Genomic DNA, 26,281 nt, shown 5'->3' with positions numbered 1-26,281 from the left:
AAAAGATGGAGAACAGGGAGAAGAAATGGAGGGGCCAAAACCTCTGCGCTAGGATGAGGAGTCTGGGATTCAGGGAGGCCTAGCAATTACAGCCATTTAAAGTGTGAGAGGCAGAATTAAACTTTCAAGGTTTCTCTGGCCCCAAAGCCCACTGATACTTAAAAAAAAAAAACTTTTTACTTGTTTATTTTTCTCATACTCTTTCTTGTGCTAATGGTAGCTTCCCAAAGAAAAGGGACAAAGAGAAAATAAGGGGGAAAGGAGGTTTAAAAAAAGCAAAGTTGAGAGGCAGAAGCAGCTCAGAGCAGCAGAGGAGGTAAGAGAGACAGGAGACACTGAAAGAAAAAAGAGGAAGAGAAGACTAAAAAAGAAAGAAAAAAAAATAGGTAAAAGACACTCACCCTCGCTGGTGGTCTTCCAAATTCACTCCGGAAGTCCCCTTCGCAGCCGCAGGCCGCAGCCTTGGGTTGAAAGGTAAGGAAACGCGGAGAGGCCGGACATGCCGCCCGCGGCCGCGAGAGGCCAGGAGACTCCCCGCTCCCCGGCACCAATGCTCGGGCCTCACACCAGCTGAGCCTGTCGGGTGGCCGGGGCTGACGGTGACCGTAAGGGCTGCGGCGGGGCGGGCTCGGGGGCAGGGTCCGGGAAGAAGAGCAAACCTCCCCGAGAGAACGAAGCCGGCCCCGCGCCGTCCCACTCCCGGGTGCTCACTTCAGCCGCACGCCCCTTTCACGCCCAGCACAGGTGGGCCAAGGCAGGCGCGCTAACCGCCTGCCCCAGGAGGAGGAGGAGGAGGAGGAGGAGGGGACACTGGCCTCCGCTGCAACCGCCTAGGTCAGGGTCCGGGGCGACCGCGCGTCCCTTGCCCGACCATTTTAAAATCCAGGCCCAGGCGCCATGTACCCACTTAAGTTGCGTAGGGCTTGGTACTTTGTCACCAGGCGGGCCCCCACTTTGGAGACGCACGCGTGACCACGCATTTTTCGGGGCAAACTTTCTCTTTCACCCGCTAACTGGCCACCGTTAAAACTAGAATCCAAAGAAGCAAGTCGCGCGGGCGAGAGAGCACGCCCACAGGCCAGAGAGTGGCGGGCGGGAGAGAGCGCGCCCACAGGCCAGAGAGTGGCGGGCGGGAGAGAGCGCGCCCACAGGCCAGAGAGTGGCGGGCGGGAGAGAGCGCGCTCACAGGCCAGAGAGTGGAGGGCGGGAGAGAGCGCGCCCACAGGCCAGAGAGTGGCGGGCGGGAGAGAGCGCGCCCACAGGCCAGAGAGTGGCGGGCGGGAGAGAGCGCGCTCACAGGCCAGAGAGTGGAGGGCGGGAGAGAGCGCGCCCACAGGCTAGAGAGTGGCGGGCGGGAGAGAGCGCGCCCGGCGGCAGCAGAGCACACGCAGTGCATGGTGGGCGGGTGCCCCTCACCCGCCGCCGGGGCGCCCGGGCCCTCTCTGCGTCCCACCGCTTCCTCGGCACCTGGCTCCCCTTCCCATACCCACTGTTCCCATAACACTTCGGGCCCCCACGCAGGACAGCCAGGGAGTCCCCTCCGCGCCCCGCCCCGCGCCGCCCCCGGCCACGCCCCCGGCGCGCGTTGAGCTCCTGTCGGGGGAGGGGCGGGGCGCCCGCCTCCGGCGCTCCGGCTCACGGCAGCTCGTTTCCGCCTCCTGCGTCGGGGCGGGGCCAGCGTAGCGCGCGACGCGGGCCGCCTTCCGAGCTGTAAGTATCGGCGTGACTGCGCCTCTGTCCCGAGTGGCTCGAGGGCCCTGCTTCGGGGAGTGCTGGGCGCGCCTCGCCCTCCGCCCGGTGGCTCCCTGCGCTCTGGGGCCTGCGGGAAGTAAGGGCGCGCTTGTCGGCCTTTGGAGGGGTGGGCGGGGGCAGGCTTAAGGGGGCCTCGTGGAGGCCTTCGAGCTCCGGACACCGAGTCCGCCCCGCACCCGGGCCCCGCTCTCCCCGCGAGCGACTCGGAGACCACGAGTGTTTTTCACTTCTAGGGTCGAGGAGATGGAACAGCGGTGGCCGTGTGTGTCCGGCTGGTGTCAGAAGGCAGGATAGTCAGTCAGGCCGTTACCACCCAGTCAGAGTGCAGCGTCGCTTCCATTGTTGCCACTGCCGAACGCACCGACCTGGGGGAAGACCGGCAGCTCTGCAGTCAAGGCAGGTCCGGGCGGTTAGAAAGTTCCTTCTCCTCAGCTGCTCCGGGGCCCTGGCGGGTCACCGCCGCCTCTCACTCCGCTGTGCAGCCCCGAAGCACGGCGTGGTAACAGTGGAGTGTGTTGGGCATCCTGCAGGAGTTGAAAGGTTCTGCCCCAAACATCCATTGGTACGAATTCAGAGCCGAATTTCATTTCCCATAAGACTCGGAGGAAGAGCCACGCAAAAGGAATTAGACAAAGGCTTCCCACACCTGTTTCTTTCATCTTCTTTTGGACGTGTAAAACAACCTTAGAAAGCATTTGGAGTTACTTAAGAGATAATGAATCTTCTGGCCAGAGCGTCACCCAGGATTCTTTTGCACGACAGGTCCGAGCAGAGGACTGGGTGCGGGCAAGATGGCCCTGGTGCCGTATGAGGAGACCGCGGGAATGGGGTTGCAGAAATTCCACAAGCCTCTTGCCACCTTCTCCTTTGCAAACCACACGATCCAGATCCGCCAGGACTGGAGACATTTGGGAGTCGCAGCAGTGGTTTGGGATGCGGTAAGTAAGCCGTGGGTTGGGGGTTCTGAAAGCATCTACACTTGATTATAAGACTGGTCGTTACTTTTTAAAAAATAACAGCTTTATTGAGATATGATTCACATACCATACCCATCACCTGTTTAAAGTACACAATTTAGTGGGTTTTTTAGAAAGTAAATTTAGAGTAGTGCAACTGTCACCACCTCGATTCATCACCTCCCTCCCAAACTGCCCCTGACCTCCCACATGGTTTGTATTTTAAAGGTGAGTAAATGAATGCTGAGGGAAGTTAAAGGACTTGCCAGTAATTACCCAGTGGATAAGAAAGAACACTGGATGGAAAGCAGGAGTCGCTGACGGCAATGGACGCTGTTTAAGTTAGTCTTTAAAATATTGCACAAAGAGAAATAGCCAGGCATAGAAAGAGATATATACCCCATCTCCTCACTCATGAGTGGGAACTTAAATAAATAAATAAGGAAAGAAAAAAACAGCAATCACAATAATAAATTGAACTTTCAGAGGAGAGAGCAGAACTATGCTTACTAGAGGTGGGAAAGGGGTAGGGAGAGGAGGTTAGCGAGAAATTGGTTAATGGACACAAAGAATGATGACGTTTTGTAATGATGAATATGCTAATTATTCTGATTTGATCACATCGTATGTAAGTATTGATAGTCAACTCTGTACCCCACAAATATGTATAATCAGTTGTATTTTAATAAAAAATATATTTAATAAAAAAATAAAATATTGCACAAAGAATATTGTAAAGTGAGAAAGCCCAAAGTGAAGTCATGTGTTTTCTTTTAAGTTTTCCATAGTTGTAATGGTTGCAAAATTATAATTGTTCTGTTACCTCTTCCTCTCCTAGCACTGTTCTGTCTGCTTGAGGACAGTGACTTGTGCCCTCAGCATCTAGTGCCACACCTAGGACTCAGTGGGATCTCAATTAGTATTGAATAAATGATTGGCATATATGCAGTTTTACAGTCTTAACATTGTATTAGGGATGTTAGAGAAATCTTTAGGAAAAAAACTTTAATATGTTCGAACCTAGTAATACCACTTCTAGCAATCCAGTCCAAGGTAACTATATGAAAATTATTCCCATAATGAGTAATAAAGATAAATAATAATGAGGAATGGGAAGCCTCCTAAATGCTCACCAAGAAAAGGAATTGTCAGTTGTTCTCATAGTATGTGGCTATCAAAAACAAAGTATAGTTAAAAAATTGTTACTTTTATACAATTTTTATAGGATGGTAAACAAATGCTAACTCACACATTAAGTGTCTAGAACTTTTGCCAAAACTGATACTCAAAACATATGGTAAGGGCCTCTATGGGGCGGTGACCGTGAGTGACACAGCTCAGGGAGCCTTAGGCACTGCATTGCTTTTTTCCTCTGGGTGAAGTTGTGGCATTGCTGACCTGAGCTTGGTTTAGGAACTGGACAGTCCCTTAAACAAAATCACAGAAATTGTTTATGTCCTTTCTTCCAGAATAGTTTTGTAAACCTCAAGTGTAAAAGTGCTGTGACACAGTAAAAAATTAAACTTCCCAGATTCAGCAGGACCCTGTCTTGTGGGGCAGTGTCACTGACCACTGCTGTGGGACTTTGGGTACGCTGTGTCTGTGCTTGCTCTAGGAGGTTACCTTATAGCAGCAGTTAAGTTGCTGTGTGTGTTGTGAAACTAGGAATCGAACTTTGCAGCGTGAGAGGAGGTATGCGGTCTTTTCCTGCCGGTGCGTAGCCAACCTGAACCCCTGCAGCTCCTAGAGTGCTTGTTGACCTTAATCATAATCACATTGTGTTTTGACTCAGGCCATCGTTCTTTCCACATACCTGGAGATGGGAGCTGTGGAGCTCAGGGGCTGCTCTGCTGTGGAGCTGGGTGCTGGCACAGGGCTGGTGGGCATAGTTGCTGCACTTTTGGGTGAGTGTGATGCATTTGCTCACTCTTTAGTGAGCGGAACTTGTTGACAGGTGCATTTGCTGTTTTCTTAGCACAAAATTGATTGTTGGTTTTCCCCTTACTGAGGTATTTTTTCCCCCTGTACTTATGAGCTGTGGGCCAACTACTGGTGCTCTTAACTCCAGTAAGGCTAATGGGTAATTTATTTTCTTTCTCATGCTGTTACTTATACTTTTCAAGGTAAATTGTTTTGCCCCCTTCAATTTTATGATGCCAATAATATGATCTTAAGGCAACTTTGATTTCAAGGAAAATACCAGTTTTTTACAGTTTAAAGTGCTTTCTTCCCCGTGCACTATCAGATTTAACTCTGTGAGGTAGGTAGAGCAGGGTAGTCTCTTTCCTTCATTGCTGAGCAAACTTTGCTGGTTTTTCTCTTCTGGAGAAGGTCAGCCCCACTATAGTTTATACTGAAATACTACATTTAAAAATTATATTAACAGTATACAGTTCTGAATTGATATCCAGGTTTGTCATCTTTTGTTTGTTATACAGATGTTAATTTAGCATTTTTAAGCTCCATTATTATCTTTATTATTCACCGTTGACTTCTTTCTACAACTCATGACTCCTACAGTTGAACTGTCCAATGGTGAGGATAGACAAGCTTCTAGGATATTATGTGTGATATTCACCATGTCACACATCAGCTGGGGCTCTTGTTAAAATGCAGTTTCTGATTCAGTAAGTCTGTTGTGGGGCCTGAGAGCCTGCATTTTTGTCAAGCTCCCAGTGATGAGGATTCTGATACTGCTGGTTCTCAGGCTACACATTGGTAGTAGGGATCTAGGAATCCAGAGCATTTTGAACTCAGATATTGTCTACAGATATTTGAGGACCTGCTAAAGCCCCTCTTTTGTTCTGCACTTTTTCCAGCAACTCAGTTCTTTTTCAGTATTCCTTTTTCTGTCAGGTATTGCTTTCCAAAATTTGATGGGGAGCATGGGCCAGGGTGGTGGTTAAAAGTATATATAAATTGATTTAAGTTTCCATCTGTCTAAAACCACAGCTCTTAAGTCATTGATGAGGCCCTTGCTGGTACACTGTCTTTTATCCTCCTCAGGTTAGCCTTATAACCTCACCATGTATATCAGGTATTTTAATTTTTGTTTTTCAAGTGAAACTGGGGTTTCAGGTGATTTAAGCCACTTTCTGAAGTCCTGATCAGTGGAGATCTGGTACTCAAAACCAGGTTTGTCGGACACAGCAGCCCAAGTTAGTTTCTTTTTACGATACCAACTTCCCTCTCTGCTGATATGAGAGGAGTTAACTAGAAGGGGAAATAAATTCCTTCTGTTTCCTCCTAAGAACAAGGGCTTTGTACAAAATTTTATTGGCTGGTATAGAGACATGTTTGTGTAGTAAAGTGCATAGGTTTAGTTATACCTGGTTTCAACACCTCTTTTAACTCTTACTACTTGTGTGACTTTGGGCAAGTTGCTTAGACTCTAAAATTTGATTTTCCCATATGTAAAATGAGGATAATAATAGTATTTATGCTACAGTGAGAATCAAATGAGATTGTGCATAGAAACCTGTTAGTTCATTGACTGACACAAAGGAAATGCTCTGTGAGTACTGACTACTATTCTGACCTAGAAATCTGGAGCTGTGGAGTTGGGAAAGTCAGGATAAGACATTTCAAATATGTACTATCACAGAGCAAGGGATTAGTGTTGTTGCCACAGAAGACTTGGTTGGTTCTAACAGCATACAATGTTCTTTTGACCAGGTGGTATGTGCTTCATGGCCCAGCCTCACTGCCCGCCCCCGCTTTTGAGTCCTTTCCTGTCCAACCCCAAAGAATTGCTGCCCTTCTTTTTCCCCTATAGTGTTTGGTGGACTCCCACTTGTCTTCCAGCTTTGTCACATTTCATTATAGGCAATTGTTTCGTGTATCTGTCTCTGCTGGTAGGCTGAGGCTCTTGAGGAATGGGACCATGTCTCTCATTCAGTGTGTCCTTGATCCTAATACAGCACCTGCCACTCTGTAGATGCTGAGATAGTTCTGGAATAAGAGATGAACAAACTAGATTGAAGATTTTTGAAAATCATGAAAATTAATGTTTCTGTTATAAACTGATATAACTTTTTACAAAAGTAAACCTAAAAGCAGTCTAAAGAAGAGGAAAAAAACCCACCAGTGATTCTTATTCATGACTCTGCAGCATAATTGCTATTAGTATTTTGTTGTATTTCCTTTCATTCTTTTTTCTACATCTGTAATTTTAATCATAGTTGTAATTATGATTATATATATGCATGGGTATATGTTTGTGCATGTGTGTATATATCTGTGTATACACACATACATATATAAATGATGTTTCATTTAGCATTATATCATAAGCATTTCTCTGTGCTACTGTATGATTTTCATACCATTTGTAGTTGCTACAAAGTATTAGTCTGGAGAAGTTTTGATATTGAAACCTGAGGGTAAGAAGTTAATCTCTTTAAAATAGAAACAGTGAGAACTAAGATAGGTAGTGATTTTGAAATGCCAGAAAGGGATTGATTGTACCCCCTTTAAAGTATTTTCATTTATTCCTGACTTCAGGAAGTACCTACCACATGCCTGGTGGATCACTGCAGATGGAGTGAATAGGCAGGCAGGCGTTTCAGGAAGCTTACATTCTAAGTCTAATGGGAGGGGAGGGTAAAGACAAATCACATAAAACATCCAAAAAAAAGTGGTAAATGCTCTGCAGAACGTAAATATAAGGTGATGAGACTTTCCTGTTAAAATAAAAACCAGCTGCTAATTACTGAACAGGTCCTATGTTCTGGGGGCTGTGCATTTACAGTCTCTTGTTCTCACAGCCACCCCGCAGGGTAAATAGACCTGACCTACTGAGAGCCCTCTTCAAGTGGTGAAATGCAGGCTTACCGGAGGGTAAGTAACTTGCCCAAGGTCACAAAGCTAATGGGTGTGGTTAGGATTTGAATCCAGTTCTGACTCCCAATGCCCTGGTTTGAAAATTTGCCCAGGCTTTGTGATGCTTGAGAACTATTCATAGAAGAAAAATATCCCATCTTGAAGATAGGATTCTATAAATCGGGGTGGGGTCAGGGAATCTTGAATTTTAAAATCTTCCCAGTTGATTTGATGCCCAGCCATGCCTGGGCACCACTGTCTTAAATATAATGCTCAGGAAGAAATTGTATTTTACTTTTTTGTAATTCTAGTGCAAATCTCTGCTGAACTTTTGACTTGTTTGTTTAACTGAAAGCTGGATATCTCTGTCTGGCACAATACACATTTAAACGTGAACTCTTCTTTCCTTTCCACACTTGTTCTTTCTCCTTTGTTGAGTTGGTATCACTGTCCAAGTAGTCACCCAAGCTAGCTGATTGACTTTCCCTGTACCTCCCCACATCCCCTGAGCCCTGCTGACTCTCTCTTTTAACTATTTCTCGAGTTCATTTCTCTCTACTCCCACTGCCCAGTTTGAGCTGTCATCATCATGTCTTACACATGATCACATCACCTCCCACCTGGACTTTCTGCCTCAGTTTTGTCTTCTTAAACCCACTTTCTCAATAGCTGTCAGAGTGGCCTATTCAAAAAGTAGAATTGCAAAATTATGGGGTGACCTGTGCTTAAACATTTCTGTGCCTTCCCACGGCCTGCACACAGGTGAAAATCCCAGGTTTCTTAGCAAGGCTTTGTAATCTCATCATGTACTGCTTGAAGTTTCTGGTATACACCATCCTGCTGCTGTTCTGTCTCTTCTGCCTTAAATGCCTTTCTTCATCGCTTTCTCCAGGTTCATGCCACATCCTCTAAGAGTAAGCTCAGATTTCCCTTCCTTTGGGTGTCTTTCTTTGACCTCTGCTCCTCTTGAAGAATTTCTCCTTTGTGACCACATGATTTCCTGAGCACACCCATGCTCCTATTATTTTACTTCCCGTACACTAAGTGCATCACAACTATGTTTATTATGTGTCTCTCTTTTTCATGAGACTCTGAGCTCTGGGTAGGGACTTCTTTACTCATTTTTCTATGTCTAGCACATAGTTTGTGCTTGAATATTTGGATAAATTAAGGTGTTGCTTACAAAACTGAAACTAAAAGTGATGGCACATGTTTACACATTGTTTTTCCATTACTGAGTGAGTGACAGCAGGCTCTGTTGTCTTAACTGGATCAGTTTCCATTAGTCTTTTACGGACTAAATATTATCTCATCCAGAATAAATTTCACGGGCAGTCATTTTTTATCACCATCTTCAGTGCCCAACCCTTCTTTGCCTCATCTTATTTGCTAGGCTGAAAACAGCCCAGGCTTATGCCTGTGCAGCTGAGCATGGCTGCAGGAAACACTGCTGCTGGTTCTCACTTTAAATTCATGATCAGGCACCTCAGGGAGCTCTTAATGCTGCTGGGAAGTCATGCTCTACTTCCTCTCTTCCCTCTGCTAAGTGTCTGTTTCATATTTTTTCTCTCTCAAACCTCCAACCTTTCTTCCTCCATTCTCACTCTCAGCTAATGACATTTCTTATTTCACTGAGAAGACTGACGGAATCTGAGGAGAACTTCCACAGCCTCCCACCACTGCCTTTACCCCTACCTGCGTTTGTTCTTGATGTTGTAGATGACATGTCTGTCTTGTCTCTGGTCAGCCCTCTACTTGTGCCAGAAATCCTGTCTCCTCTCACCTGTTCAAGGACATTGCTCCTGCATTGCCACTTTTCCCCCTCTCTACCTGATCATTACCATCAGCATACAAAGTTGCTGTTATGTCTCCCATCTTTAAAAAATAAAAAAATAGAAACCTGCTAAATGGCTGGTTGTAGGTCTGTGGCATGAAATGTATAAGATGAGCCTAGAGTATCTTGTCATACCAGATAGCAAGGAAGCTATGAAAGATGACTTAGGTTGTCTCAGAGGCCCCAGGCAAACGATGGGTCAGTTTGAACATTAATAGTAACTGCTGTGGATTAAAAATACATCAAATATGTTTAATCCATGAGTTCACAACAACAAAATAAACCTAATTAGTCATCTTTGGATGATACTGAGAAGCCAACTATTTATTTTGAAATCTAGTTTATGGAAGAGGATGAAGAAGCAGAATTTATCTTGCATTTCCTATTCAGACAGTTCCTATACAAGATGAGTAACCAAACAGTAATTGTGAGAAGCATCTCTTTATAGAAGTTTCTCAACAAATGCAAAAGGAATATAATGAACTAAGGATCTGGGCATTGAGTATCAGTAGCTGCTCATGTCACAAAAATAGAGCCTACCAGACATTACGTACCACTTTGATGAAGAATATACCACTACCTCTGAAGTGGTCCTGTTCAGAAAATCAAACAAATTTGCAGGAGCTACAGAGAACAGAGGCACATGCTAAACTACACAAATGATGCAAGTAGTAAAATACAGACTGTGAGAAACTAGAGGACAAATGATCTGTTTCTTCTGTAAATTGCAAGAGAAAAAAAGATGGAAAGCAAACTGATTAAAAGATAGACTTAAGACATCCTCCGCTCCCCCCACCCCAAACAAGCAAAAAACCAAAAAGCCATAGGCAAAGCTATAATGTTCGGGGATGAGCATTTGGGGGGTAAACTCGAGTGAATAGTAGGGGAGTGATTCCCGGGAAAGGCAGGAGAGTGTTTACTCATGTGCGGTTGCATTTGGGAGCTGGCCTGGGGAGGGTGTCTGGGGATGATTGCAGCAAGGTGCAGGCCACCAGCATCCTTCACCTGGATCACTGTGGCCTTCTCACTGGTTGCATTGCTTCCGGCCTTGTCCCACTGTCAGAAATTCTATAAAAACCTAAGTCAGACCATTCATACTTCTGCTCAGCACTTGCCAGTGGCTTCCCATGTCACTCACTAAAAGCCAAAGCTTTTTTGGAGCATCACCTATGAGGTCCTAGATGATCTGCCTCCTTTCCCATGACTTCTCTACCCTCATCTTCAGTGACTTTCTTCCTTATTCAGTCTGTTCCAGCCACTCTAGCCTCCTTGCCTGCCCCCTCCAGGCCTTTGCACTTGTTCTTCCGCTTGCCAGGAATGTTCTTCCCCCTGATATGCGCTTGGTTATTCCCTCACTCCCTTCGGGCTTTTACCCAAGTCACCTTCTAAGTGAGGCCATCCCTATCTATCCAGTCTAAAATTTCACACCCATACCCCTTCTTGACATTTCATGTCCTTCTTTCCTGCTTTATTTTTTTCCTTAGCAAGTATCACCAACTAATATACTGGATATTCTCCTTTTTAAAAAAACATTGTATTGCCTGTCTCCTCACTTGAATAAGCTACTCATTGAGTAAGCTCTATGAGGGTAGGGGTTTTTGTCCCATGGCCACTCAGAAATTTGTAGAATTAATGGATATTACAGGGGAATGGTTAGCTGACAGTAGGATCTTATTCAAACTTCTGGAATACCTAGCAGGTTAGAAATAGCCTCCATTAGCTCAGTTGGTTAGAGTGTGGTGTTATAACATGAAGGTCAAGGGTTCAGATCCACTTATTGGCCAGCTGCAAAAAAAGAAGAGTCTCTGAAATCCCTGAGACAGGCATTAGAGAAGGTCTGTACCTAAGAACTATTAAAATGAATACCAAGGTGATTTGTAAAGGACTAGAGATCACTCTAGTATTGCCAGCAGAGTGCTGTTAAGAAATCCAGAGATAAAGTTCTAAGTCAGACCAGGAAAAAGGCTGTCTGCAATTTTTACTATCAGAAGAAATGAAAACTATCATTGAATTTTGCTCATTGGGTAGCACATTCTCTAGAACAATAACAGTGGTAGGTCCAGGCTTATAAAGTCTAACAACTTCAGCATCTCCGTCAATATCACGTACCAGAACTGTAAATGTCAAATCGAATTATGTACATACTGTCCTAATGTTATGAGTCAAGATAAGAAACACTTAAGGATAAGCTGCTGCTGAAATGGTGCCTATTACAGCTGGTCTGGAATCCTGCTAGGGATTATCTATGATGATTACAAACTGAAGAAGAATGCAAATGAGAAATAATTTTAGAAACATAATTTTAAATTTCAGAATTTCTGGGGCCAAAACTAAATAGGATTACACTTATTGTTCTTGCAATGTGTGTGTATTAGAGCTGACCTTATGTGGTTGCTTCACGTTTGGGTAGCTATAGTTCAGTCTTCTCCCACCCATATTGTTTCAAAAAATTAGATCTTTTAGTTCCTCGTCAACAACCCATGAGAAACAGATTAATAAAATATTGCCTCATTAATTTTTTACACTGCATGTAGAAACTTGGCATTTAAAGAACATGAGCTAGCAATTAGTTACACTAAATATAATCCAGTAACTTTTAAGTTTACAGTTTTTAACACACAGTTTGGCTGCTTCACAACAGCATAATGAGTGGTGGATTGGGATTTCTTAGTAGCCAATTTATCTCTTCTGTGATTCATTCTTAAACTTTAAACTCACGAAATACTCTTTCTTTGGTTTAGATATCTTGTCATCTTAATAATAATCTTCCCCCAGATTTTTCATTCTTGGATTCCATTTTACCTTGAGATTGACTGACTTGATTGAAGATCATGACCTAATGAATGAAGTATAGTGGTAGATACTGTGGAGTGTAGGCCAGCTCTGCTTGTACAATTCAGAAACATCAGCTTGTGTCACTTGATGGCTCTGCAATTTATAGGCACAACTTCAGCAAACAGCAGGTGTGTCAGAGAGGCAAATCAGAGGTTCGCTTTTAGCAGTAGGAAGTGCAGGAGGAGCTATTAGTCATTGTTCTGCTCTGTTACACCTGTCCATGAAGGGCATGATAGTCTGCCTTACATGGAATATTTAGTCTTCTCTAAATATTCATCTGTTGATCAATAGATGGAATATTTAGAGCTACTCTATGTTTAACTTGACTCCCTATCTACCTATTAGAATTGTACTGATGTGCACATTATTTTCTCTTTGTCCCACATTGTAGGTGCTCATGTGACTATCACGGATCGAAAAGTAGCATTAGAATTTCTTAAATCAAACGTTCAAGCCAACTTACCTCCTCATATCCAACCCAAAGCTGTTGTTAAGGAGCTGACGTGGGGACAAAATTTGGGGAGTTTTTCACCTGGAGAATTTGACCTGATTCTTGGAGCTGATATCATATATTTAGAAGAAACATTCACAGATCTTCTTCAAACACTGGAACATCTCTGTAGCAACCACTCTGTGATTCTTTTAGCTTGCCGAATTCGTTATGAACGGGATAACAACTTCTTAGCGATGCTGGAGAGGCAGTTTACTGTGAGTAAGGTTCACTATGATCCTGAAAAAGATGTACATATTTACAAAGCACAGAAGAAAAACCAGAGTGAGGACTTATAGTTGGTTGTTATTGAGTGTGTCAATTAAGGTCTTAGACTGGGAATCTAATCATATTTAAATGAAGTGGCTTACTGTACAAAAAAGTCTTAACCAAAGGTTCTCAAGGGACAGAACATATGTACAGTTTTAGAACAAAGCTTTTTCACATTGCTGTGATTTTTAGTCATATTTTACTCACTCTGAAGTTCAATTAACATTAAAGGAAAGTGTGAGATTTTGGTTTGTGTTGTTTCTGTATCCCATGCTGTTCCCTCTTGATAAATAATACTCATTGATGATAATGATGAAGGACTGGTATAAAGGTGTCTTTCAACTAGTGAGCTTGTGTTGGTGAGGTTAAGTCATGCAAATTATTTTAAACACATTCTGAGATATATCTTGTTTATCTCGGTTTTCAAATTTTCTGAATATAAAACAAGAGGATTAACATATGTTCCCTGAGCTGTTAGTGCTATTGGAATGAGTTTTCTGGGGTCTCATGTCATGGTTTTTGGCTTAATTCCAGGTTTAGGTATATAAACAAACGAATAAGTAAAAATAAATTTTTAGTTACTTTTTGAAAGCATCTAAAATCTTGGACTGGAATCAAGTCAAATGCTATGGTTTTCTTCAAATAAAATGCTATGGTTTTCTCCTTCAGCTTTACCCTTTCTCAAATATTTTTGTATATTTCTTTCCTAGCTTTCCCTGCCTCCTTTTAATGTACTGATTGACATTTAAAAGAAGTTTTAAATCTCATCCCTCCACGAGCGGTTAACTCCCCAAGTATAAGCTCCTTCTGTAGTGTACTTGTAATTGCTCATTCATTGTCTGTATTCCCCAGTAGTCTGTAATCTTATTGAGGGACAGGAATGCTTCGGCCTCTTCCATTGTTGCTTCCCCAGTACCTAGTATATCATAACCAAATAATGAAAAAGATACGTGCCATTTAGAGGGTATTGATTTTGGGGTTAAGTGATTGCTACACTGTTTTATGATTTCTTTGATAGACTTTATGAATGAAGTCACACACACATGAACTTTTCTTTTTATAATACAAAAGTTTAAACAATAGCTTAAACAAATTTAGACCAAAAGAATATTATAATCCCAATATGGTATTTGTTACTAGAGATAGATTTATTTCACATAACATTAAAAATAAGACCTCCTCCTTTTTAACTTTTTTACTAGTATCTCAGATGTGAAAATACCCACTATGTTATTTTCTGATATATTCAAGTAGCAGTTTTACTTTAATAAAGGTGAATTAAAAGTTGTAAGTATTCTGTAATGTACCAGTTCAATGTAATTCTAATGCACATGAAATAAAAATATCTATAGCTTACTGAATCCATAAAATACCAGTACTACGCTATGAACATGGAAGGCATATCACCAACACTATAATGAAAAACCAATCCCATTTAGATATGTAATTAGAAATGAATGTATTTTGGAGCTGGCTGGTTAACTCGGTTAGAGTGTGGTGCTGATAACACCAAGGTCTAGCGTTTGACCTCTGTATCAGCCAGCAAAAAAAAAAGAGAAAAAAATAAATGAATATATTGAGTGGCATTCAGTTCCTTTAAGATCTCTAACTTTGGAGACAGGTATTAAAAATGGATGCGGGTGGGGAAGAGGTGGGGAATGTCAGTAAGACAACTGGATGCTCTACCAAGTGATGTTGTATTATTGGGTTATGTTTTACATTTTCATAAAATATTTACTAAGAATCAGAAAAGGCTGAAGGTAATTTTTTTTTTCTTGTTCTGCAAATAGAAGAACAGGCAAGAAAAAAAATCAGCAGAAATAGTTTGGTTGTTTAAGTGAAAACAAGTGATTTTCTTGGCTTTGGGTTGAGAATGTTGTTGCAGAGCAGACACAGAGATGGAGATGAGGGTGTGGAAAGCTTAAATAGAATGGTTTCCAAGATCAACACTCTTAGGCAGTGAAGAAGCAGGACTAGCAAAGAGGGAGAAATTGGGCTGGGGTACAGTCAGGAAAGCCCTCAGCTAATTATTTGGAGCTGGGATGGCCCTGCAATTAGGCCATGTTGAGGCAAGGGGATGGGCCTTTCACATCTGTGTGGATTAGTCATTGGGTGCAAGGGGCATAACCTTGGGCTGAAGACAGTACCTGGAGAGGCACTCAGTTGAGAGCCATTGAACAGCAACATTCCCAGAAGCTGGGGAAGTGAGTGCTTTGGGGTGTGTGTGTGTGTGTGTGTAACTACCTGGGCAGCACACCACAGTGTCCACTTCAAATGCCAATGAAGTTGTGACATTTTTTACTTCTGTTAGAAGTATTAGTTTATCTCATAAATGTACATTTTTTTAAAAAAAATTTTATTTATTTTTTATTTATTTATTTTTTAAATTTTATTTTGTCGATATACATTGTGGCTGATTATTGCTCCCCATCACCAAAACCTCCCTCCCTTCTCCCTCCCCCCCCCCAACAATGTCCTTTCTGTTTGCTTGTCGTATCAACTTCAAGTAATTGTGGTTGTTATATGTTCTCCCCCCCCCCCCCCCGGTTTTGTGTGTGAATTTATATATTAATATTTAGCTCCCACCAATAAGTGAGAACATGTGGTATTTTTCTTTCTGTGCCTGACTTGTTTCACTTAATATAATTCTCTCGAGGTCCATCCATGTTGTTGCAAATGGCAGTATTTCATTCGTTTTTATAGCTGAGTAGTATTCCATTGTGTAGATGTACCACATTTTCCGTATCCACTCATCTGATGATGGACATTTTAAGTGTATTTGTTTTGCCAACTTAAAAATAGAAACCTAATCCAAACCTACTGTACTAAGCCTTGATTCTCACAGTGCTGAGTTTCTTTAAATACTTATACAGTTAAGTAATTCAGTGGGTATCAGTAACCTTTTCCTCAATTAATATCAAATACTGTTGCCAGGATGCTATGTTAAAATACATATATGACACCAGGTTCATAGAACTACACTATGAAGAATGCTGATGTTTTCCAAGTAGATTACCTCTTAAGGGTAGCTTGCTTCAGTTCATGATAGAACTATCTGAAGCCCATATACCATTTTCAGATAGTTTCTAGTGGACATTTATTCCTTCATACAAACAGATCTGAATTCTGATCAATCAAAATACTTTAAGTCAATTGAAAACCAGACTGAAAACTCTTTCAGGGCAGAATAACAACATTGTCTGAAATGTTTTATCTTAGCAAATAAAATTTATGCTCCTAGAAGACAGGGATGATACCTTATCTTTATATTCCAGATGTTAACACTGTGTCCTGTTCAAAAGGGAGCTAAATAAACGCTGACTCATGACAAATACAGATTCCTTTACAGATGAGTTACCTTATTAAATTTCCTAATTTCTGTGCGTTATATCTCCTTGCACAAGGTAAGGGAGAAACCCATTGTCAGGGATATTAAAATATCAAAGCATACTTTCAGTAACAAGATTACCATGAATTTATGTAAGAGATTCACCTCCAGCAATCAATATTATTTAATCATTATACTTTTAGCTTATGCAAAGCATTTCCTATCAATTCTTAAATGAACAAAAATCTTAAAGTACTTTTAGAAATCACTGTTGAATGTTCCCAGTATTGGTAAGTGGTCCTAGATAAAGGGCCTGACTTAATGGTTGGTGAACTAGATATTTATTTTAGTGTTAGAGAAACTGTCATAATCTTACTGCTCCCCAGAAACTCTACCTAGAGACAAGTAGCATTTTCAAGTTCTTTAACAAGAATGAAGCGAGTCATTGCAGTGAGTAGAGAGAGCCTTGCTTTGGGCAACTGGAAACTTGTGTTCTCTTAGCACTGACATGAACAGCATAGCATCTGGGCAGTCCTCAGCTCTGTTTTACTTTAAAATTTGAGGATTTGATTGTTAGCTCTAAGCTTCTTTCTGCTCTAAAATCATGTTACACTTTTCTTTCTACAACCAGGGAAGTGTTAAATATTTAATAACACTAGAAAAGATGGCATATTGAAAAATTAAGTTTTTTAAGCTGAAAATAGTTGTTTCTGGGGAGATTAGAAGGGAAAACAGTATAACAGAGGTGAGAAGAGGAAATCCTATCTACTTTATAACCTTGTGTAAGGCTGGTTCTGATACTTCTAATTTTTATTAAAAAAAAATGCATAGATTGTGAAGTTTGCCATTAAAAATACTACCCATATGATAAATTAATAAAAATAATTTAGCAGATTCTTAAAAATGCTTAGGAAACAACCTCCAAATGTGAAGAAAACCATGCTTCAGAAATAGTTTCTACTTCTCTGTATATCCAGGAGATAAATACTAGCTTGTATATATTTATACTAACTTGTATATATCTAGTTACTACCTTGTGTATATGTGTAACAGTCAAAACTTCAAACAACCTAAATGTCCACAAAAGAAGATACTGCTTAAATAAAAACTATGATATATCCATACAGTGGGAACAGTCTATAAGCCACCATTTGTGTAAAAATGGAGGAGGGAGGAGGAGGAGGGAATATACATTCCACATGTGTGTGTATATGCACAGGTTGTCACTAAAAGGATACACAAGAAATTGCGTTTTACTGTTTGCCCTTCTGCACTGTTTACATGTTATACATGTTACTTAAAAACCCCCTCCCCCCCAAAAAAACCTAAGTTAAATAATGAGGACATTATCAAGAAAGTGAAAACTTACAGAATGGGAGAAAATATAAGGGTCTAGTATCCAGAATATATAAGGAACTCAACAACAACAACAAAAACGCCCAATTAAAAAATGATTAAAGAACTTGAACAGATATTTCTCCAAAGATATGCAAATGGCCAACAAACACATGAAAAGATGCTCATTAGGGAAATGCGAATAGAAACCACTGAGAGACCATTTCATACCCATAAGGATGGTTATAATTGAAAAATGGCAAAATAAGTGTTGGTGAGGATGTGGAGAAATTGGAACCCTCCTACTTTGATGGTGGAATGTAAAATGTTGCAGCTGCTGAGGGAAGGTTCCTCAAAAAGTTAAACAGAAAATTATCTTATGACCCAGCAATTCCACTCCCAAATATATACCCAAAGAACTGCAAACAGGGACTCAGACAAATACTTGTACACAAATATTCATAACAGCACTATTCACAATAAATAGTCAAATGGTGGAAAAAACCTAAATGTCTATCAACAGATGAATGTATACACATGTAATGATATTCAGCTATAAACAAGAATGAAGTACTGATATATGCTACAATGTGGATGAACCTCAAAAACAGACTAAGCAAAAGAAGCCAGACACAAAAGTCATATACATGTTGTATGATTCCCATTTGTATGGGAATAGGTAAATCCATAGAATAGGTAAATCCATAGAAACAGAAAGCAGAGTGGTGGTTGTCAGGAGCAGAAAGGAGGAAGAAGTGGGGAATAACTTTAATGGCTACAGGGTTTTATTTGGAGTGATGAAAATGTTTTGGAACTATTAGTGATGGTTGCATATTGTAAATTACTAAATACCACTGGTCAGTGTATTTAGAAAGATAGGGAGAAATTAAAATACACAGTGAGAGGCAGGATAACACTGATTAAGGCAGTGCTTTTCTGTATTTGCTTTAAGCAATTTAGTGGATAGTGGCACCATTTACGAGATGGAAAAGACTGGTGATGGAAGAACAGATTTGGAGGAGAAATTAAAAGTTCTGTTTGGGACCTGTGTTTTCCATTCTGAGTGGAAATGACAAATATGAGTCTAGAATTCAGCAGAGAGGTCAGGGATAAAACCATAAACATATCAGAATTATATCTTTGGATGTGTCTTAGAGCTTCTTGAGGACAGGGACTTCTGTCACCTCAGTGGTTAGAAGTGTGTCCTAAATTATTTGTCATGACAGCATAGGTGTGGGTGAAGAGAAGCACTCTTTTACTGAAGATCCAAACACCTGACCATGACTTATAAGCCATGTTCAGCACAATCCTGGTTTATGCCTGTTGTCCCCATGTAATTAACATCACCCATTCACTCTCAAAAATGTGTTTATATGATAAATTATGTGCTTACTCTTTGAGAAGAAAAAGATGAAATTCATGTAATTCTTTCTATATAGTGGCAGGTAAAGCAGGCTTAATAAACACATCTTGGCAATTAAAAAAGAACATACTTAGGAATAAATGTAACTGCTTATTTTCATAAGTTTCAGGACTTATTTCAGAAGTTCAGTAGTACAGGACAGAATCTTTTTATTCTTATTCCTTAAGCAAATATTAACCACATCCCCTCCCTTTCCCTTCCATTTTGTGATATGATTACAGAATTTTACAGTTGTGAGGGGACCTGAGAAGTTATCTATTCTGGTTGTTTTTTCAGTGCAAATTTGCATTTTATGATGTTGGAGACAGCTAGTGACATGTCTTCATTAGTTATCTCAACAGGTCAGTAACATCTCCAAATCCTCAAATAAGTACCGTTCAATCTTACTGAAAAAGAAGTCTTGTAAAACTTAGGAGTACAGTAAAATTAAGTAACTGGAGATATGTTCTTGTTGCTTAAATCACAGTTCTCTTTTGCTATGCTACACAACCTTGTGATATCATAACTTTTGCTCATTTAAAAAATTAATAAACCTAAGTTCCAGAAAATATGGCTTAACACTACTAGCAAAAAACAAAATAAAGATTTTTTTTTTTTTTTTTTTTTTTTTCCGTGACCGGCGCTCAGCCAGTGAGTGCACCGGTCATCCTTATATAGGATCCGAACCCGCGGCAGCGGGAGTGACGCCGCGCTGCTAGCGCAGCACGCTACCGAGTGCGCCATGGGCTCAGCCCGCAAAAAACAAAATATAAAGAGATCCCATCCCCAAAAATGAGACTTAACAGAGTTTTTAAAAGCATGTTTATGTGACTGCACATAAAATGTTTTGTGTAAAAAGGGCATTATGACAGTTGATACCACAAAGATTACAGTAAGAAAAAGTACTTTATGACAATATTTCACAAATTCACAAGGATCACTTTAATATACAAAGCAATTGCTACCATTCTGAACACAAAGCAGCTAATATGTACATAGTGTTAATAAAATGCATTGTAACTCAGTACATTTTTTTCCTTTATACATATAGCACAAAAAGATTCAGGTAAAAAAATTTAAACAGGGATGTTTCTAGAATGTAGGGAATTTAATTAGAAATGTATTTCCCTCATTATAGTTATTTAGTATTCAACTCCAATAGAAACATCAGAGTTAAAAATCCATACCCTGTTTTGTGCTAATAGTTTTGGGGGAGGTATTCTTTACCCCAATGCTCCAGGAAAAACAACAACAAAAAACCACCTTTCCAGGAACTTCCCTGATTATTGTTTCTAAAAAGTTTCAAGTGGTAACATCTGGATTAGAAATAATTCATTTTGTGGGGAAGAGGAGGATTACAACTGACATGGGACAAATCAGTCAAGGACAACTTTACATGGAAAACTGCTAACTAGCACTCTTTGCCACCCCTAATCTAAACTCACAGAAAAATGTGGACAAATTATTTCCCAATTTCAATATAAATAATTTTATTACATACACAAATTGGAGTGGCACCTGGATAAAAATATGTCTATAAAGCATTTACCAATTCAATTTTAAAAATGTAAGAAAATAAAACCTCCCAAACAATGACAGACCATTTCATTTGGCCAACAAACATAAGATCATTATCTGCAGGGATTTTCTTCCTTCCCTACCAATTTTTAAGCCATCTCAGATTTACTCTCACATTTCTGAGATGCTCCTCAGACAGAAGCTTGGAAATGCTGTACTTCTATAGGCAAGTATTAAATAATGCCTTATAAAGTAAGTAAAATTTGAATTTCCTACTGGTTGACCCTTTTCAAAGACATTTTCTGAAGATTGTTCATTCTCCTTTTACTTGCTGGTGAGAATAATTTAAAAAGTATCATGTTATACCCAGCTGGGACCTGTATCCACAGTACCAGAATGCAGACAGGTCAATATTCTCTCTGTGCTAAACAACTGTGCCTGTTTATAATATCAGCTTGTTTTACAGGCTTTGTTCTATTTTATTTATTTTTTTAATTTTTCTTTTTTTAAAAAATAAATTTCAAGCTAAAACACCTGAAATATAATCCCTCCATTCAAACGTTATCTGGTCCCTCTTAAAGTTTGTCTGCCCCCTGAGGACACATACAAAGGCTTAAGCTACATTCACTAATCAATAAGAACTTATCATAAGCAGATGAGACAGATGGAACTTCAGCACCCTGTTTGATTTATTTGAAATTCTTCCATACTGACTCAGCTTTATGATATGTTCGACCCCTTAAGGATTATTCCTCTCCTAGCCATTGATTCTAGAAAGTCAAGGAAACCAGTTCCTAATGACTGTGTAGTCAACTTAAAAAAGTCAACATTAACATTAAAAGTATTAAAGATGTATGTAAGCCACCCAACAAAAAATTCTAGTTGTGCTTTGTACAACTGAACAAATTTATTCCACAACTCTTCACCTACAGGCTTACTAAACACACTTCACTTTCCCCCTCTCCTCATCTGAAATCAATCAAATTTAGGCATTTCTTTGATGTTAATACAACCAACCTAAAGTGAAAATAATTTGGTGAAATGATTATTACATGTGGTCTCTGTGATGACAATAACTATTTAAAAAAATCTTTTACTACTCTGGACAAATGAATGGATATTTTGGCATATTATAGACAGTATTAATGTTGGGGTGAGGATAAAGTCTCACTTAAAATTGGAAATAAATATTATTCACTTGGTTTACTTTTCCTTCAGTCTCCATGATGAAAGAATAAGGTTTGAGCCCATTTTATAATGAACTGGGCTAGGAAAATCTAATTTCCAGATATTTTTCTTTTACAGCTATTTTTAAGGCTAGTTTTTAGGTGATAAAATATTTTAATCAATGAAAAATTTTCATTAAAAAAGTCACATGATTTGAAGAGAGGAGGAGGACCCAAAGTCAGTCGATAATTAATTGATGAGAGGATTTCTTAAGTTGCTAATACCCAAACTGGGTCATTTAAAAAAGTGCAAGTTACACCAAACATTTACAAAGAATATAATGCAAATATAATTTGAATAAATATACAACTTATGTACTGGGTCAATGGGAAACAATATACCAAGTTTTCAGGGCTACAAAGGCAACAAAATAAAGCCTCTTGAAAATAACTGAAAAAGGGATGTAACCACTGTTTCTAAAACCCACTTTAATTCAAAATCTTAAATTTAAGATATATTAGCTTTATTTAATCCTGGAAAATGAAGCATCCTTCGATCTTCAAAATAAACAGAGACCAATTTACCTTAATAGCTGACTGTAGTTGATCACAATTAAAAATCCGATAAATGTGAAAAGAAGAAATCTAGACTGAAGTCAGTTCAAGTAAGTAAAAGCATCCTGGTTTAAGCAAACTTGTTTCTTCCTAAGCCTTTGTATGATTCCACATGTCACCTCAAATGGTTAAAAAGATAGTGGGGATTAGTCCTGAGAGACAGAGATAAACTTCAGCCAGATGACTTCTGATTGGACAGCCTGCCTGACTGGTATTGTGCTTTCAGATACTAGCACTGCTGCTGACCTACCGTCAAAACACATTTTCTGACAAAATCCCTGCTCAAATGAAATTCCTCCCCCAGGATGATTTTTGAAAAATCAGTGGTTCCTTTCAAAAGCTATCTTCAAAATGCTCTAACCACTGTTATAGCTGCCAGAGACAAAGCATAAAAACCGAATAGTTTTGGGGGGAGGAGTTTTCAAGTGACTAGTAACAGCATATATAAGAGTATCAAGCCAAAGAAAACTAATGAAAAATAAAATACTGGACGAAAATTAGAAGATAAAAATCAATGAGTGCTGGAGTAATGCAGTCAGAAACTACAAGAAGGGATGCAATAGAACACACAAAATGTAAAATTTTATCTGATCTTAATATACTATAATACTCAGCATTCCTGACTTAAGAGCTCTCAGAGCTTTAGATTATATACTGTATGTATATATATATGTACACATATATTATACAAATGCCATTTCCCTCCCCCCCCAAGAATATCTAAATGAACAGAGCACCTATGACAATATTATGGTTGCCAATATGGTACTTGAGTTTGAAAAAGAATGAACTTAAAATTGTATCTGATATCATTTTTTTTTTTAATAATGTGAAGACATTGGATCTAGCCCTTTCTAAACCACTTTTCAGTTAAACACTATCAAAGCTTGAAAACTCACAAAAGTAATATATCAAAAATAAACTCCTCCCCACTTCACTTTTATTAGAGTTAATCTGTCCTGTAGATAAAAGTGCCATGTGGCCCTGTATCTGCAAAGTGAGCAATACCAAACTTGCTATTTCTAGGGAAAATCAGTAGCATATGTACAGATTCCTATGATGACATTTTCATTCCCTTTTGGCCAATATGAAGAAAAAAAACATTACTGGTAATGTGGCCACATATGTTCTTGGCTACAAGATTTTTTAAAAAATTATGTCATTTTCTTTAATAAAGGTTCTCAAAGTTGCATGCTTAAAAACAAACACCTTTTTTTCCAATTCTTGTGTTTAAAAAAAAAAAAAAAAGCCAGCACAAAAGATGCTTGATTTCTATCTGTAGAGGGTCTAAAACAGATTTAGCAAAAGAATACATTTCTCACCTCATCATTAAGTAAGTGACTTCAAACCAGGGCAATCATCCTCAAGGACCAGGTTTTTATAACTTACAAATCTCCAGCCAGCTAATGTGAATGTGATTGCCTTCATTTATGAGGGACTAAGAGGACCACCAACTTCCTAATTAAGTAGAAAGCCTTAACTTCTGAAAAAGACTTTAGAGAATACAACTCACTAGACAATTTTTCACTTACAACGCTGACGACATTAAAAATGTTCAATCTGACATTTTGACCCAATACAAAATAATTCCAGTTTGTGAAAAGATTTGTGATTTTCCGTTAAACCAGTTTTAGAAAATGACATTAACTATGCTGGTATACAAACAATTTGTATACTATAACTTTCCCCATTAGGTCAGCAGGACAAATATCAAACTTTACAGTCGTTTGAAAGCCTTCTTGAGAATCTGGTGAATTGTCCAAATATAAAGACTACATCACTCAATTCTTAGAATGATTCTCCTTCATAAACTTTGTTCATCCTTGAAAAAAGACAACGGTTTGTTATAAACAAAAATATACCATTTACAAATATTAATTAAAAATCTTACTTTTAAAAATGGACCCAATAATTAACACTCACATCTGCACATTTTATCATGTTAAACTTTCTTAAATAACCCATGACTTAATATAAGACATTAATTTTCTAAATTTCTTGACTTTTTAAAAAGGAATTTCCTTCTCAAATGAGAGATTATAATCTAACGTTATGTCAGTCTCCAATTTTTAAAATCCACTTAGTCTTATTTTTCTTTTAAAAGGTAACATTTAGATCAGGCTTAATGAATAAAAGGAGCAATTAGTAATTAAAAGTAGTATTAGAAACAATGTATAATACACACAAATGTAGACTGTTATAGTCAGGAGTTAAAATAGGTAGCTCCTTTATAAAATGACAAAGGCTATATAGCATATTGGAAAGCTAAAGCAAAATTACTCTTTTTAGAAAACTGTTTTGCAAGAATGACAATCCAAATACTGTAGTACAGCAGTCATTCAAATATGTTTGAAGAAAATTCCTTGTACACTCTAACAGTGTACTTTTTAGAGCCATATCCTTACTTCTTTCATTTAGAAAATCCAATAGAGATTCTGTTAAAGTATGTTAATATGAAAAAGATTTAAAGTCAGTATTTTTCTACAACATATAACATTTCATAAACAAGTATCAAGTCGCTTTATTTAACATCCTGAAGGCTTTCCATTGGTGGTACAATGTAAGTGCAAAGGGCAACAGTAAATTAAATATCTTTTTAAGTAAATGAGTGACAATATAAGTATTTCTGAAGGCAAGGACAAAAACATTTATTTAAAAACCTTGTTATATAACTCAAGGGGTTGGTTTACTAATCAGCATCTTTTTACTAAGAATTTAGTACTAATTAAAATAAGCTTTGTACTTTAATTTAAAATTCAAATACCATGCTTTTTCATTCAGTTGGTTACTTCTTTTCATGCATTCAAAAAAGTTGAACACATACAGAACTGAATTAAGAAGCAACAACTGCCCTATGGAAGAGCTGTAGTTAATACAGAATGATTTTAGGAATCAAAGATAAATTTTCAGTATGGAAGAAGATAAATGTACACAGAAAGCACTCCGAATTCTTTCCTAATTTCTTCAACACCATACTAAAATTCTTTTTTAGAGGGTGTATCTCAACAATTTTACATAATCACAATGAAAATGTGAAAGAAAACATGTCAATTTGGCAATCAACACTTCTTCATTGCACCTTACTTACTTTATGCATGCGGCCCACACATTACTTCAGCTCTAGAGGCTGGGGTAATTCTGTCCCTAAGGCAATCAAGGAGCTCAGCGCAAACCTTGAAATCATTTTTTAAAAGGTTTTCTTTTCCTTATTTCCCCCATCAATTTACAAGTAAACAGATTATTACTTCTTGAGGAGGGTGGGGGTTGAAAAGCAGAAGTATCTTCATGATTCCTGGCGCTGAAAATTTCTTGAGGGGAGAAGTGGAGGCAGGTGTTGGAACATTCACAGTTTAATGCAAAAGCACAAATGAATGAAATTCTGTAGTTGCTTTCAGGCAGTTTTGCGCATAGAAAAACAGAAATGTTTAGAAAATAAAATGTTTATTTTGTCTTTCTGATTGTGGCGAAGCCAGTCCATTTTCCACCTTAACAGATGAAAATTTAAATCCCAAATTAATCTGATTTGTGGCAGTAAAGGTCCTTAAGTGCTTTTAGCTCCTCAATCAGTGTCTTGTTTTGGTTTTCAAGCACCGCCACTCGGTTTTCTAAACATTTTACATATTCTTTCTTCTTTCTACGACACTCTCGTGCTGCTTCCCTACAAGCAAAAAAGGATGGGAAAATGATGAAAATGATTTCTATATCCTTTATTTTGGATTACTTTTTGCTTAAAGAAATAGTTCAAAACAAACATTTTAATACATATTAGGCATTTGGAAAGATAATGACTTGGAATTTGTCTTATATCAAATTTTGATTTTAATATATCACAGAAGGTTGATAAAAAAAACATGAAAACCCCACAGAGATAAATGATCACTTAAAAATGTTGAAAATTTATTAAAATGTTCTGCATCATATCTACGAAACTTGAAATTATATTCATATCAATAACTAAG

General features: G+C 39.0%; 2 protein-coding genes across 9 annotated transcripts in view; one reads left to right on the top strand and one right to left on the bottom strand.

Annotated features, from left to right (window-relative positions):
• Positions 1-276: 276 nt before the first annotated feature.
• METTL21A (methyltransferase 21A, HSPA lysine) lies at positions 277-14,472 on the top strand. 6 transcript variants are annotated; one of them, XR_010021507.1, is made up of 6 exons: positions 1,723-1,828; positions 1,986-2,148; positions 2,515-2,690; positions 4,501-4,612; positions 7,475-7,547; positions 12,590-12,678. XR_010021507.1 is itself a non-coding variant. In XM_063077183.1 (5 exons), exons 3-5 carry the CDS (start codon positions 2,544-2,546, stop codon positions 12,985-12,987), a joined length of 657 nt encoding a protein of 218 aa, XP_062933253.1. In that variant the 5' UTR covers positions 1,625-1,710; positions 1,986-2,148; positions 2,515-2,543; the 3' UTR covers positions 12,988-14,472. The 6 variants fall into 6 exon arrangements, 5 of the variants coding, with proteins under 5 accessions (XP_062933272.1, XP_062933253.1, XP_062933262.1 ...); XM_063077183.1 differs by lacking the exons at positions 1,723-1,828; positions 7,475-7,547 and adding an exon at positions 1,625-1,710 and having other exon boundaries at positions 12,590-14,472; XM_063077165.1 differs by lacking the exon at positions 7,475-7,547 and having other exon boundaries at positions 12,590-14,472.
• A 5,414-nt stretch (positions 14,473-19,886) lies between these two features.
• CREB1 (cAMP responsive element binding protein 1) overlaps positions 19,887-26,281 on the bottom strand; it is a 63,663-nt gene continuing 57,268 nt past the window's right edge. For 2 of the 3 annotated variants that reach the window (XM_063077138.1, XM_063077151.1), the window contains one exon: positions 24,810-25,980. In XM_063077138.1, the coding sequence (XP_062933208.1) occupies positions 25,836-25,980 (145 nt within the window). In that variant the 3' untranslated portion in view covers positions 24,810-25,835. Of the gene's footprint in view, positions 24,145-24,809; positions 25,981-26,281 lie in introns of those variants that run through there. The other variant, XR_010021505.1, reaches the window with a different exon arrangement.

Source organism: Cynocephalus volans, chromosome 1 (assembly GCF_027409185.1).
Source record: "Cynocephalus volans isolate mCynVol1 chromosome 1, mCynVol1.pri, whole genome shotgun sequence".
Lineage (NCBI taxonomy): Eukaryota > Metazoa > Chordata > Mammalia > Dermoptera > Cynocephalidae > Cynocephalus > Cynocephalus volans.
This window is presented reverse-complemented; position numbering and strand designations above follow the sequence as displayed.